The 13970-nt window shown below is 42.3% G+C and overlaps 2 protein-coding genes across 3 annotated transcripts in view; both read left to right on the top strand.

Moving 5' to 3' along the window:
• Window positions 1-124: 124 nt before the first annotated feature.
• Window positions 125-1396, top strand: REP15 (RAB15 effector protein). The gene has a single exon (XM_084877266.1). It carries the CDS (start codon window positions 435-437, stop codon window positions 1137-1139), a length of 705 nt encoding a protein of 234 aa, XP_084733392.1. The 5' UTR covers window positions 125-434; the 3' UTR covers window positions 1140-1396.
• A 6358-nt stretch (window positions 1397-7754) lies between these two features.
• MRPS35 (mitochondrial ribosomal protein S35) overlaps window positions 7755-13970 on the top strand; it is a 30984-nt gene continuing 24768 nt past the window's right edge. Inside the window, exons 1-2 of one of the 2 annotated variants that reach the window (XM_084877256.1) lie at window positions 7755-7942; window positions 13740-13786. In XM_084877256.1, coding sequence (XP_084733382.1) covers window positions 7831-7942; window positions 13740-13786 — 159 coding nt within the window. In that variant the 5' untranslated portion in view covers window positions 7755-7830. Of the gene's footprint in view, window positions 7981-13739; window positions 13787-13970 lie in introns of both variants that reach the window. The other variant, XM_084877257.1, reaches the window with a different exon arrangement.

The following is a 13970-nucleotide window of genomic DNA, read 5'->3' as shown; positions in this document are numbered from 1 at the left end:
AAAAAATTTTTTTAATGAACATTTTAAAAGAAGTTAGTTGTAGAAAGTATATAGTTCTTTAAGGAATTAAATGATATTTTTAATTGAACTGAAATTTGGAAAGATCCAGAATATCTTGGGGAAAAATGACCAAATAGGAAAAGTAGGGTGACTATAACCAGAGAAGAAGAGATGCTTTTTGTGAAAGTTAGTATCTCTCACTTAGTAATCCGGCAGGAATAAAACACACCCAGTTGGCAAACAGGGAGAGCTATTTGTTTAGTTGTATGCATATATGCTTAGTAGCTACACCAAGTAAGCTGCGGAGTTAGAAAACTGGGACCACATTCACAGATACGACTTCACTGCAAGACGTTCACTCCGAGAAAGAAGTCATTCTGAACAAAGGCCGCATGTTTGGTATCTGGAAGCGGTATTGATTGGGTGCAGAGGAAATGGGGCAGAAACAGTCCCAACAGCCGTCTCCCAAGGACAGCCAAGAGGTTCTCAGCGTCTGTGAGGTGTTCAGTGGAGCTATCACGCATGCCGCTCAGAAATTGGAGGAGTTCCTTGGATTTGAAGACCCTCTGAGCAATCTGAGCCCGGCTCCAGACACTCTGAATGAGATCTTCTTAATCCACTTCGTCACTTTCTGCCAAGAAAAGGGCGTGGATGAGTGGCTCACCACCACCAAGATGACCAAGCACCAAGCCTTCCTGTTTGGGGCAGACTGGATTTGGACCTTTTGGGGATCTGATAAGCAGATAAGGCTCCAGCTGGCGGTACAGACTCTGCCTATGTCTTCTCTTCCTCCTGTCACGTCTAAGCCTTGTGAGTCCTCCACTCCAGAATCCAGGACAGAGTCTTCCCGGAAGAGCAGATTTGAAAAGCTGGACGAATTCTGTAGCTTGATAGGAGAGGATTGTCTGGGCCTGTTTCTCATCTTTGGGGTGCCAGGAAAGCCTAAAGACATCAGGGGGGTTGTCCTGGACAGCGTCAAAAGGGAGATGGCCAGGGGCCGTCTGCCAGGAGGGAAGGCTGTGGCACAATTTGTCCTGCAAACGAAAGACTGTGTCTCCGTTAGAGAGCTGCTTGGAAACTGTCTGAGTAAGAAAGATGGGCTGCGAGAGGTGGGCAAGGCATATATTAGCATCCTCTGAACTGGGTTTGTGTGATGAGACTGGCCTGTGAGATGAAAAGGAAAAGATATTTTCTCCTAGTAAATATCAGCATGGAATTCCCCCTCCCTCTCCCACACTGAATGAAATGATCACCTGGACAAAACATATTAGTGTCATGATTATGGATGGGGATTTCCATGTTGTCGGGAAAACTGACAATTAAGATTACTCTTTCATTTATTTACTCAATAATAAAAATGGGAGGAGAGAACAATAAAATCACCCTTAACGTTTGATTTGCAAAAAAAAAAAAAAAAAAAAGTCTTTGTTTGATATTACAAGTCTAGCTCTTGAAAGTGTAAAAGTGACTTTACTGCTGTGGGTGAGAGATGGGTAGGGTGAGGTGGTGCATAGGACTATAGAACAGGTTTAATGACATTTACAACAACACCCGTCTCAATTCAGGACTACTAAGTGAAATCTCAAACTGCTTTCTTCCTCTGACCCCTGCCCTTACTCCCATGTCACTTCAAACTGCTTCTTCTGTGTAGTTTTTTTTTTTTTCATCGGAATATGTTTTATGCATTTTCTAAAACACACACACACACACACACACACACACACACACATCTAAAGCAAAAGCTGTATCCGGATTCAGCTAGGGTGCAGGTCTACCCTGGGGTATCACATCGGCTTCCCATCAGGGGAATACAGTGGAGGTGTATTCCACGTGCTCTGGCAATGTCCTCCTGGGGCAATCAAAAAGGGGACATGTTGGCATAGACAGCAAAGTCATCCTCTTTCCAGAGAGCCAGGTTGATCGTATTGGAATATATGGCATCCGCATGGCAGGAAAGCGCCAAAGATTTGTGGAGAAAGTTGGTCTGGTGCCTCAGTTGTTTCTTAAAAAATCGCGCCTCCGGTTCTTCAGGGCCTTGGATGAGGGCCACTACTCCAATGAAGCTACAAACAGCCATGGCTGCTGTGCCAAAGCTGCTAAGTTCCTCAGATGTGGTCTCTGGCCTCAGGGTGCTGATGTCCTCCCCGCAGAGCAATGGTGTGGGGATGTCCAGGGAGGCGTTGCTGGCTCTGGAATCTGACCCCCCGGTGGGATTCACTTTGGGATCTGCTTGAGTATTACCTTCTCTTGTGATTTAAACACAGAAACTCATATAACAATCACTTGTACTAATGCTAAACATTTACTTAGCCTTTGCAGTAAGGATAATGTATACACATAAAAACCTTCTTTGCTTCAAAAACTGGGTGGGAGGAAAAATAGTTCCCCCCCTACTCCTATAGATGGTAGAAGCAACGAGTGCTTAGAAGTGTAAATGGAAGATAGATTATTCACACTTGATTGCTAAATGCCTATGTTAGGCCGTGTTCTATGCCCTGACAATCAGCAGTAAAAGGAACCATGTCCTAGTTGAGGGTAGTTTCCCTCTTAATGGTGAAAGACAGAAAATAAAAATACATACATATGTTTAAAATGTATATTTAATAAATATAATGGGTGCTGTAAAGAGAAATAAAGCACAGGTAAGAGGAGAGAGTGAAGGAGGTGCTATTTTATATGATGTAGTTAAGCCTCAATGAAAAGGGCCAAGTAGAAATCTGGATTAAGAGGGAGCGCATCAGTGCAAGTATCTGGAAAAGTGTTGTAGGCACAGGGAACTGCAAAAGGCCTGAAAAGGGTGTGTATTTGATATATTTGAGGCATAGCAGAGGAGGCTGGTGCGGATGAGCAGAGTGAGCCATGGGAAGAGTAATAGGAAATGAGGTAGCCAGCAAACACATCAAGCAGATCAGACTGGTAAGACTGGATTTTATTCTGAGTGATATGGGGAAAAAATGCCTTGCTCTGACCCTTTAAATGCTTCACTTAATTGCTGGATGGAGACTACTAGAATGTAGAGAAGAAAGAGTGAAAGCAGCTCCCAGAAGGATAGGTAGGAAGCTATGAAAGGAAACTAGAGAAAAGGGTGGCCTGGACCCAAGTGATAGAGGAGGAGGGATGAAGAGGTCAGATTTAGAACTAGTTGAAGGTTAAAAACAAACAGCTGATGATTGGATGGGGAGTATGAAATATATCAGTTAGAATGTTGTATTTCCAAAAGTCTTAAATATTATGAATATATGCAAAGGTGAAACTATATTTGCCTTTCATGTTTCTTCATTCCAGGAAACCAAAAGATCAAGAAAGGCATGTAAGCCCTCTCTGCCTTTAGTAAGAGGAGACATCTCTTGAAGCTGTTAAACAATTCTTCCTACTTTGTTCCTAGAAGGTTGTAATACCCAGTTAATGTTACCTTGATATATAGTGACCCCTGTCTGCAGCAATATTGTGTAGAATAAGCTATCAAGACATTGGTGTAGCATAGGAAAAAGAGTATTCAACTTGGACTCAGATGTGGGTTTGAGTCTCAGTTCTCTCAAGAGCAAAGTCTATCCGCTTAACTCTTTGAGTTTTTTCCCTGTAAAATGGGAATTACTTTAACTAATTCAAAGAAGATAATGCTTGTGACATTCTCTATACTAAAGTATAAGCTTACCAAGATTTTGAAGTCTAGGACTAGTTGTAAGTCTTCATGTTACAGTCAGCTGGGTGATATAAATAAAAGACTCACCATATTTTTTTTAAAAATTAAAATAAAAATGTGAAGATTTTTCTGATTTAAAAAAAATAGAGCTGTGTGTGTGTGTGTGTCTGTGAAACTTGGGAGATCTGGCCGGGCCAAGACATTGGATCTCATTGTCCTCCCAGTACGTCAACCTTCTCCTGAAGGTCCTCAATAAAATAGATTGGTCCTGCCTGAAAAAATAAAAATAAAATAAATAAGTAATACTGTATTCTTTTATTTAAAAATCTCCATTCTTGTATAAAAATTAAAGTACAGAAGTGTGGAAAGCTAAGTCTTCAGGAGTCTCACCCCCCGCCATAGCCACTCCCTCTTAGTTTGCTCTTTATCCATCCAGAACCTGTGCTGTATATTTAAAATATTTTATACAAATGGAAGCATTTGATCCATAAATGCATTTTAACATTAAAAACTTAGGTATCATGACCATTTTCCACGCTAATAGACTTGTATCCACATGGTTCTTTTTAAGGCTGACATCAGTACTTCTAAAGTCTGTCTGCATATTAGAGTTACTTGGGGAACTTAATAACAAAACAATAAAACACCAATGCTCGAAACACACCTAGAACAATTGATCAGCATCTCAAAAGGAGGGGCCCTAAACCATTTTTTTTTTTTAGTATCTTCTGAGGTAATTCTAATGTTCAAATAGGATTAAGAACCATACATCTAAATAGTATTCTATATTGTATAAACCATAATATATTGAACCAGTACTGATTTCAGAGAGAAGAGGGAGATGGAGAGAGAGCTAGAAGGAAACATTGATCAACCATTGAGCCATACTGGCCAGGCTAACCAATACTGTTTTGATGGATATTTAGGTCTCAAAGTACATCCACATACCTGGATATTTGCATATTGTCTATTTACTATGCTTGTGAATAGATATACTTAGTTCACTTACTTTTTATAAAGAAATTAGTTTTGATTAATAGCTCAGACAAAAAGTCATTGGATTAAGCTAGGTTTTAAGTATAATAAAAGCCCATTATTAAAAACACCTTAATATTTAAAATTGTTCTACACAAGGACTGGTTATATAATTTGTAATGCCCATGTACAATAAAATGAAAATATGGGGTCCTTGTTCAAAAATTATGAAAAATTTCAAAATGGACAGCAGAGCATTCACCAAGCATAGGGCTCTTCTAAGTGCAAGTCACATGCCTATGAAACCAGTTTTGTTTCTATAATATGTTGGGATATTTGCTCATGAAGGCTGAAGTAAAGATTTTTATCATAGTAAATGGTTGCACATTAACTTCTTTTCCAATTAAAAAGTTATATAATTCTTAGGAAATCCTTTGTACACAATAGTACTTGCTTTACTCTTTAAAAAAAAATTGTATTGATTTTTAGAAAGAGAGAAAGGGAGAAGGAGGAGAGAGAGAAAAACATCGATGTGATGTGAGGGAAACATTGATTGGCTGCCTCCTGCATGCTCCTTGCCAGGGATCAAGCCCACAATGGGGGCATGTGCCACAACCAAGACTAGAACTGGCAACTTTTTGGTGTATGAGACAATGGCCAACCAACTGAGCCACATGGCCAGAGTATGCTTTACTCTTTAGACTGCATGAACCAGTTATTATTATTGCCTGTTGATAGCATTGCAAATGATTTTTTAACATTAATATAGAATGAAGTTTATTGTACTTGATGCCTGGGAAAACAATAAGTGTTTTTCTGGCTCCATCAACTCTAATCATATCTACCTACTTTACTCTTAGAGAAAGAGTAAACAAAGACAGCATAGGAAGGTAAACTGAGGACCTAAGTCTCTTAACACCTTCCTCAGAATTTGAGAATTCTCTGAATGCAATTTTTTTTTTGTTTCTAAATTTCTATAGTATAGGCCTTGTACTTTATTATAATAAAATATACAAATTCAAGAGAGGAAAAAGTGGCTGCTGTGCTGACTCTGAGCTTAGTTCCTATGGCCACCATTTAGATTACACCTTCTGAAATATAATTCAATCACAATGGTCCTGAGGAAGATATTATTGTTTCTATTTTCCTTGAAATTGAAGCTCAGGAATGTTAGGTGAACTTGCCCAAGATCACACACACAAAAAAGCAAAGCCTGAGTTCAAACTCCATATTCATCTGATTAAAACGCCATACTTTTCATCTTAAAAATAAGAGAAGATAAGACACTATATGAAGACAGAAGCAGAGATTGGATTGATGTGTCTACAAGCCAAGGCATGCCATTAATTGCCAACAATCATCAGAAGCTAAGAGAGGGGCATAGACAGATTCTCCCTCTGAACTTCCAGAAGGAACCACCAACCCTGCCTACACCTGGATTTTGAAGTTCTATCCTTGCCATTTCTAGGCTGTGTGAGCCTAATACAGTTAGAACTGTGAGAGTATAAATCTCTGTTGTTTTAAGTTTGTGATATTTGTTACAGCAGCTGTAAAAAACTAATACATCTAATACTTCTTCTTTGGAACAATAATGGATAGTAAGAGGCCAGAAGAGATGAGAATGGTGATTATTACAAACACTTCTCCCTGCCCTAGCTAATTTGGCTCACTGGGTAGAGCACTGGCCAGAGGACTGAAGAGTCCCAGTTGGATTCAGGTCAAGGGCACATACCTCAGTTGCTACCCTCCTCCGGTGAGGATTAACCACACACACACACACACACACACACGTCAACAAATGCTAGTCCCTATCATGCTATTCCCCCCCACTCCCAGCTCAACCCCACTCCCATCACATACTGATTGATGCCCATGTGCACTGAATGCTCATAGGTAGAATACCCTAGGTCACCTGCATACTTCTGCTCCACCGGTTGTATGCTTACCAAGAGTCAGTTGTGTTTGTTCCATGTTGTTCTTATTATAATTTTGTACTTTGATTAAATATTATACATACCAGCTGAAAAAAATAGGGAATAATTTTTTTTAGTGTATTTCTTTATTGATTTCAGAGAGGACAGAAGAAGGAAAGAGATAGAAACATCGATAATGAGAGAGAATCATTGATTGGCTGTCTCCTGCACGCCCTCTACTGGGGATGGAACCTGCAACCCAGGCATGTGCCCTTGGCCAGAATCGAACCTGGGACCCTTCAGTCCACAGGCTAATTCTCTTTTCACTGAGCCAAGCTGGCCAGGGCAAAATAGGGAATAATTTTATTAAGGATTGTATGTTAATTCATACTGGGGGTGAGAGTGGGGGACTCATGAAAAAGAATGACCATTATATTCTAAGTCCTGATGAATAGTGACTCTTTGTAATCCTAAACTGATCTACAAAGGAGCTAACCAAATCACTAAAAACAGTTATATCCAATGCGGACATAATACTCATTATACACCAATATTGTACCCAGATGTTTGTCTATGTTAACTGTATTAGGCTCACACAGCCTAGAAATGGCGAAACCAAGTTTTAAAGTCAAGTATCCTTATTTTAAAAATCTTTATTGTTCAGATTATTACAGATGTCCCCGGTCTCTCCCCCTCCCCCCAATACCTCCCTTCCACCTGGTTCCCATCCCATCCCAGGCCCTTGTCCCCCCCTTACCCACCCTCCCACTGTCCTCATCCAGTATCCTTTTAACTATCAGATATTGCCTTCCCCTTGGAATGTGTCACTTGTACTAGCTGAACACATTCTTTAATGCAAGAACCTGTAGAAAAGCAGCCATTGCAAAAGAGCAGGGCTCTAGGCTAGACCCCGGGCCCTATGAGGTCCCGCCCAGACCACACCTGCCCTCTGTGAGAGACATTTCTCCCATCCCTTAGGTCGATCATTATTTGCAATTGCCTTTGGACTGACTGCTTCGATATATTTTTTAAGCGTTTTTGCTTCCTTTTCATGACTGTTTTTTTCTTTTCTGTGGTGCACTTCTGACCCTGTCCCTGATTTCCCAGACCCACGTGTATCTTGTTTCTGCAGCCCAGGGGCGGGGCAAAGCGGGCGAGCATGCGCGGTAGCGGCCTCAGGCCCGCCCCCTGACCAACGGGAGCGCGCTTGTCCTGCCCGCGCATGCGCGGTAGCGGCCTCAGGCCTGACCCCAGGAGCGGGGTCACACTTGTCCTGCCCGCCTTGCCGTCCTCGCAGTCATGGCGGCCGCGTCGCTCCCCGCGTGGCTGTGCCTGCAGCCGGGGACCAGGGCCCTGCGTGCCTTCTCCACCGCAGTGTCTCCGACCACTCTCCCCGGGAAGGCAGGCCCGCGTGAGTGTCTGCCGCGTCCCCTCCGGGCTCTGGGGGAGGTGAGAGGGCGGAATATCCGATCCGTGAAGGCCGCCGAGGTGGAACCTGCGCCGCCCGGGGGTCCCTGTCCCCGTCCCCGTCCCCGGGCCGTGGCTCGCCTGGTGGGAAAGCCGTGCCTGTGGATGTGCCCGCTGCCCGGGTGTCGCCCCATTCCTAGCCGCGGGTTTCTGCGCCGGGGCCTCCGGGCGCCACCACCCTGCCCGCCCTTCTCTCCTTTCTTCCCTCCCTCCCTCCCTCCCTCCGGGCCCCGCGCGCCTCGGTGTCTGCCCCACGGTCGCCGGCACCCGCCGCTAGTGACTGTGCTCGGTAACGTTCCCAGGGCGTGTTGAACCTCGATTTTCTCGAGGGTTAAGGGAAACGTATAGCTGCCACGGGACAAACTGCGGCTCTGAGTGCCAGGCCTAGCCATGCCGCCAAACGGGATGACCTTCATTCAAACAGACACCGAGGTGACCTTCACCCAGAGACGGCGGGGATGCCCGGCGCCGTTCTCGCCCCGGAGGGATCGAGGGAAAAGGACGTTTGTTAACGCAGACGGTTCAGTGCGAGGTGCCTGAAAAGAAGCGAGGATGGGGTTGTGTAGGAGCATTGGGGAGGAGCCCGCGGCGCGGGAGAAAAGCTCTGTCCTGTTACACCTGGTGCTGTCCGTGCTGCCTTCTCGAAGATCTCTGATCCTCATACTACTCACAGCCCAGTCGAGGCCACCGTCTCTCACTTCTGCAACTACACCACTTTCCTTTACTATTTCCGCTGTTGCTCCCTACATTGAATTCTCACAAAGGCCAGAGTGAGGCATTCAAATAGCAAATCTTATCTTGCCACTCCCTTATTCAGAAACTCACAGGCAGTTCTCATTGCTTTAAGATAAATGATAAATTCTTTCCCCGAAAATAAGACAGTGTCTTATATTAATTTTTGCTCCCAAAGATGCGCTAGGTCCTATTTTCAGGGGATGTCTTATTTTTCTATGAAGAAGAATACGGTACACATTTATTGTTAAATGAAAATAAAGGAAATTTATTACCTGTATACGGTACGGTAGTTGTCAACACAAACCAGACAAACTGAATCCTACAGTATCAAGAATTTACTCATTTATTCAATGACAATCAAGTCATCATCTTCTGGAACATCATCATAACAATCCAATTCCTGAATTTCCTGGTGAATTTCTTGTGACTCCATTTCTTTCTGAATCAGTGGACCAAATCTCTCATGTTTAGCAATAGCATTCTGAGACAGAGCCTAGGGGGGGCCTTATTTTCGGGGGGTTGCCTTATATTTCACTCAGAAGGAAACCTGTAAGTAGGTCTTATTTTCGGAGGATGTCTTATTTTCGGGGAAACACGGTAGTCTTAATATGTCTTTTTAAAAAATATATATTTTAAGAAGGGAGAGGGATAGAGAGTTAGAAACATCAATGAGAGAGAAACATCGATCAGCTGCCTCCTGCACACCTCCTACCTGGGATGTGCCTGCAACCAAGGTACATGACCTTGACTGGAATCGAACCTGGGACCCTTCAATCCACAGGCCGATGCTCTATCTACTGAGCCAAACCAGTTGGGGCTTAACACGTCTTTTTAATTTATCATCCTATAAATACTTGATTCCTACTGTGTGCTAGGCGATATTCTATATACCGGGATAGAGCAAAAGTCTTTTACCTCTTGAAGTTTACATACTTTGAGGGTAGTCCAACTATAAATAGATAAACAATGTCAGCACAATGTTAGGTAGTGATTAGTGCTTTGACGAAAAATAATTCAGGATGTTGAGAATGATGAATTGGAGGAGAAGTGACCATAGGGTCGGATAAGATAGTCTGTCTGGAAAGATCTCACCTCCTTGGGGAAGTGACAGTTGAGCAGAGCGCAGGTCCCTGCTGAGATGGGGAAAGAGCATTGTTGGCGCAGGGAATTGAAAGTGCAGAGGCCCAGAAGTGAGAATAAGCTTATGGGTGTGGTCAAGGAACAGGAAAAAAGGTCTGCATGGCTGGAGCTAAGTGGGCAAAGAGGAGAGTTCTATTGTAGTATAAGAAAGGTAAGCAATGGCCTGATCTTGTAAAGGCTTATAGGCTTTTGGCTTGGCTTGTATTTTAAGTTGGGGATCACACTGGAAGAGGCCAGTGACGCTGTGTGGAGAACCAGCTTTAGGAGGGAAAGAGTGGAACTCCACAGACCAGTTTGGAAGTTGCTGTAGTACAAATGAGATGATAGTGATTTGGATTGAGGTAATTGTGGAGTAGATAGGTTGTTGTGGTTGAATTTGGGACACATTTTGAAGGTAGAGCTAATGGGATTTATTGGTGGATATGATTTGGGGCTTAAGGAGCAGTCTCCAGGAAGCATGTTAGATTTTGTCGTGAATAATTGAATGAATGGCAACACCACTTACAGGGATTGGGAAGACTGGAAGAAGAAAATCTAGAGCTCCGCCAATGTGTTATATCTGAGACGTCTATCAAATATCTCCAGTCTCTTTTCTCAGTGCACTCTCTGTTCTGCTCTGAAGTTTTAACCGTATTAAATTTGTTTACTTTGATTTTCCATCTTCTCTTTCTCTAGAACATTTTTTCTCACTTGCCGGTTCCCAGGGCTGCCTCCTGTTCATCCTTGACGTTTAGCTTAAAGTCAACTTCTTCAGGGAACTTCTTCCCCAACTATTTGATCCCCTGCTGTATGTTTCCACTAATATTTATCCTTGTTTATTTATTGAAATTACTTGTGAAATAGTTGTCTTATTTTGATAGACTCTCCATTTTGTGGGAATAAGAACTTTGTTTCTCTTGTTCTTTGCTGCCTTCCTAATTTCTAGTACACAGTATCACTCTAAAACTTTTGAAGGAATAAAGAAATACCACTGAGGGATGAATAAGAATTTGTTACATGAAATGAGGTGGGGAGTAGAAGGGGACAGAAGTCCAGCAGATGGGAGGGAAGCATATTCTAGGCAGAGAACATAAAATTCAGAAAGACTGAAGGGAAGTTCCGTGTAGTTATGAGGCCTTGTGAAGGGGAATGAGGCTAGAGATGTGGAGAATGTGATGTGAGGTTCAGAGGCTGAAGAGTCTTGTGTGCTGTGCTAATCTCACAACTCTTGGTCCTTAGTTTTCTTGGCCATACACGACTTCTAGATAAGAATAATGATAGTACTTACAGTTCTTGTGAAGAGTAAGATTAAATGAGGTAATGAAAAGGGCGTAGCACAGCATATAGCATGTGAAAGTGCTCAATAAATATAGCTATTATTATTTTAGAATAGCAAAACAGTTATTTAGAGAGGCATAAGATAATATTTTAAAAGGTATATATTGTATATAAGTAATCTGCCCTCTTCTACAGTTATGTGATTTATTAGGAATGGCTATAATTTTTGTTATTATAGCATTGGCAGTTTTTTTTTTTTTTTTTTAAATAAATTTTTATTGTTCATATTATTACAAGTGTTCCTTTCCCCCCCCCTTCCCACCCCACCCTCTGCCCTTTCCCCACTCCCCATTGTCCTCATCCATAGGTGCACAGTTTATGTTCAGTCTCTTCCCACATTCCCCTCTCCCCTTTTCCCCAAGAATCATTAGTTCACTCCCCTTCCATACCTCTGATTCTATTATATTCAACAGTTAATATTGTTCATCAGATTTTTTTTTTTTAATTTCCTTGGTTTTTAGATTCACTTGTTGATAGTTACGTATTTGTTGTTCATAATTTTTATCTTTATTTACTTTCTCTTCTGAAAGAACCCCCTTCAGCAATTCATATAATTCTGGTTTGGTGGTGATGAACTCCTTTAGCTTTTTTTTATTAGTGAAGCTCTTTATCTGACCTTCGATTCTGAGTGATAGCTTTGCTGGGTAGAGTATTTTTGGCTGTAGGTTCTTGCTATTCATCACCTTGAATATTTCTTGCCATTCCCGTCTGGCCTGCATGGTTTCTGTTGAGAAATCAGCTGACAATCGTATAGGTGCTCCTTTATAGGTAACCTCCTGCTTAGCTCTTGCTGCTTTTAATATTCTCTCTTTGTCCTTTGCTCTTGGAATCTTAATTATGATTTGTCTTGGTGTGGTCCTCTTTGGATTCCTCTTATTTGGAGTTCTGTGTGCTTCCTGGACTTGTAAGTCCAATTCTTTCACCAGGTGGGGGAAGTTTTCTGTCACTATTTCTTTCAGTATGTTTTCGATATCTTGCTCTCTCTCATCTTCTGGGACCCCCATGATTCTGATGTTGGATCGTTTGAAGTTGTCCCAGAGGTTTCTTACATTATCTTCAATTTTCTGGATTCTCTTGCCTTCTAGCTTCTGCAGAGGAGTGTCTTCTGGCTCTTTATGTTCCAAATCTTTGACTTGATTCTTGCGATCTTCTATTCTGTTTTTAGGACTCTGTATAATATTTTTTATTTCAGACAATGTATTCTTTATTTCTTGTTGATCCCTTTTCATATCCTCATAGGTCTCAATTATTTTATCGGCCTTTTCTAGGAAACTCTTGAAAAACCTTATAAGTGTGGTTTTGAACTCTATATCCAGTCGCTTTTTGTCCTCCATTTCTTTTGTTTGTGATCTATTTGGTTTAGGCATTTTCGCAGACAGCTTTTCTGATGGGGCGGAGTTTCAGGGTGGAGCCTACAGCTTTGGCTTCCGTCAGCCCCGCCCTATGCGACTCCTGAGACTCAGGGTCCTTCAGTACTTGTTGCAAGCGCCTCTGAGAGAAAGGTGCCCTCGATTTTCGCCTGCTACCAAACAGTGTAGGCTCTCCCGCAATGGGCCCGAAACTGGGGTTCAGTTCAGTTGGAAGTGGAGTTGGAGGTGGCGTTCAGAGCAGTCTGGAGCCCCTGTCTCCTTCCCGCCAGGGCAGTCCTAGGGCACAGCCGGCCGGCCCTTCTCTGCGCACAGTGTGCGCGCCTCTGGGACCTCCTTTCGCCACTTCCCCAGGTTCCGCCTTACAGCCCAGCTCCCTATGGATGAGCCTGGGTCCCCGGGGTCTGGCCTAGAACGGAGGTTCAGAGCAGTTGGGGGCCCAGCACAATCGGAGCTTTTCTCTGCTTCCCGCTAGGGAACGCCAGCCAGGCACTCGGCCTCCCTCCTCTCTGGCTCCGTCCTCTCCGCGCGCCGCGTGTCTCCGTACCTTAGGCTTTTACAGCTCCTCCGCGCTTCCTTCTGGTTTTCTCCTTGCTTCTCGTTGTAGAATTTCCAGTCAGTCGACTTTCCTGTAGTTCTGGGTGATGTCCATTTTATATTTTAGTTGTATTTTATTGAAATTGTTGTGTGCGGCTGCGGCTAGGTGCCTATCCGAGCAGCCATCTTGGATCAGCATTGGCAGTTTTAATATATAATAGAAAAGGAAAAATTTAATGATTTTCTTTTTGTTATTGTTGTTGGTAGGAAAACCAGAATAATTCCAAATATGAGCAGGTATACTTAAAATTAAAACCTTTCAAACCATTTATCTTTAAAGACACAAAATACTTATTTCTAACTAGATATTTTAACTTGGGGAAGTGAGTTTATTTGACTATGAACTTTAGAATTCATTGAAAGTTTTTCTTCATATGATGATTTCATATTATAATAACTGGAATTTTCTTAACTATTTCTGACATTTCATTTTCATTAAGATGATTTTAATCTCTGAGTTTACAGAAAATGGATTATTGTTTCTTTGTTATGGAATACTTTAAATTGTATTCAGATCATGGGAACACTATCAGTTGAGTAAATCTATGTTATAAAATTATCTGTAACTATTGTGTTGTCTTTTAGGTACAACAGAAAGAACATCCAGATTGGAAAGGCCATCAAGAAGGAAGGTGAACAATTAACATACTCTAATATATACTATTTTAATGGTTTCTGAGGTTCTAAAGTGAGGAAGACATTCACAATGAGGCAGGAGGGTACATCCCAAGAAAGGTTCATAAGGGGATGTTCACTTGGTGACTACCACAGTCTTGACTCTAGTCTTGGTCAGGTCTTTGTCAATACCCTGAGAAT

Source organism: Pipistrellus hanaki (assembly GCF_964339955.1).
Source record: "Pipistrellus hanaki genome assembly, chromosome: 3".
Classification (NCBI taxonomy): domain Eukaryota; kingdom Metazoa; phylum Chordata; class Mammalia; order Chiroptera; family Vespertilionidae; genus Pipistrellus; species Pipistrellus hanaki.
Note: the sequence above shows the minus strand (reverse complement) of the source record. Positions and strands in the feature narration are given on the sequence as shown.

Excerpts from the sequence above, each read along its gene's own strand:
- REP15 (XM_084877266.1), top strand. The coding sequence starts at position 435 with ATGGGGCAGAAACAGTCCCAACAGCCGTCTCCCAAGGACAGCCAAGAG.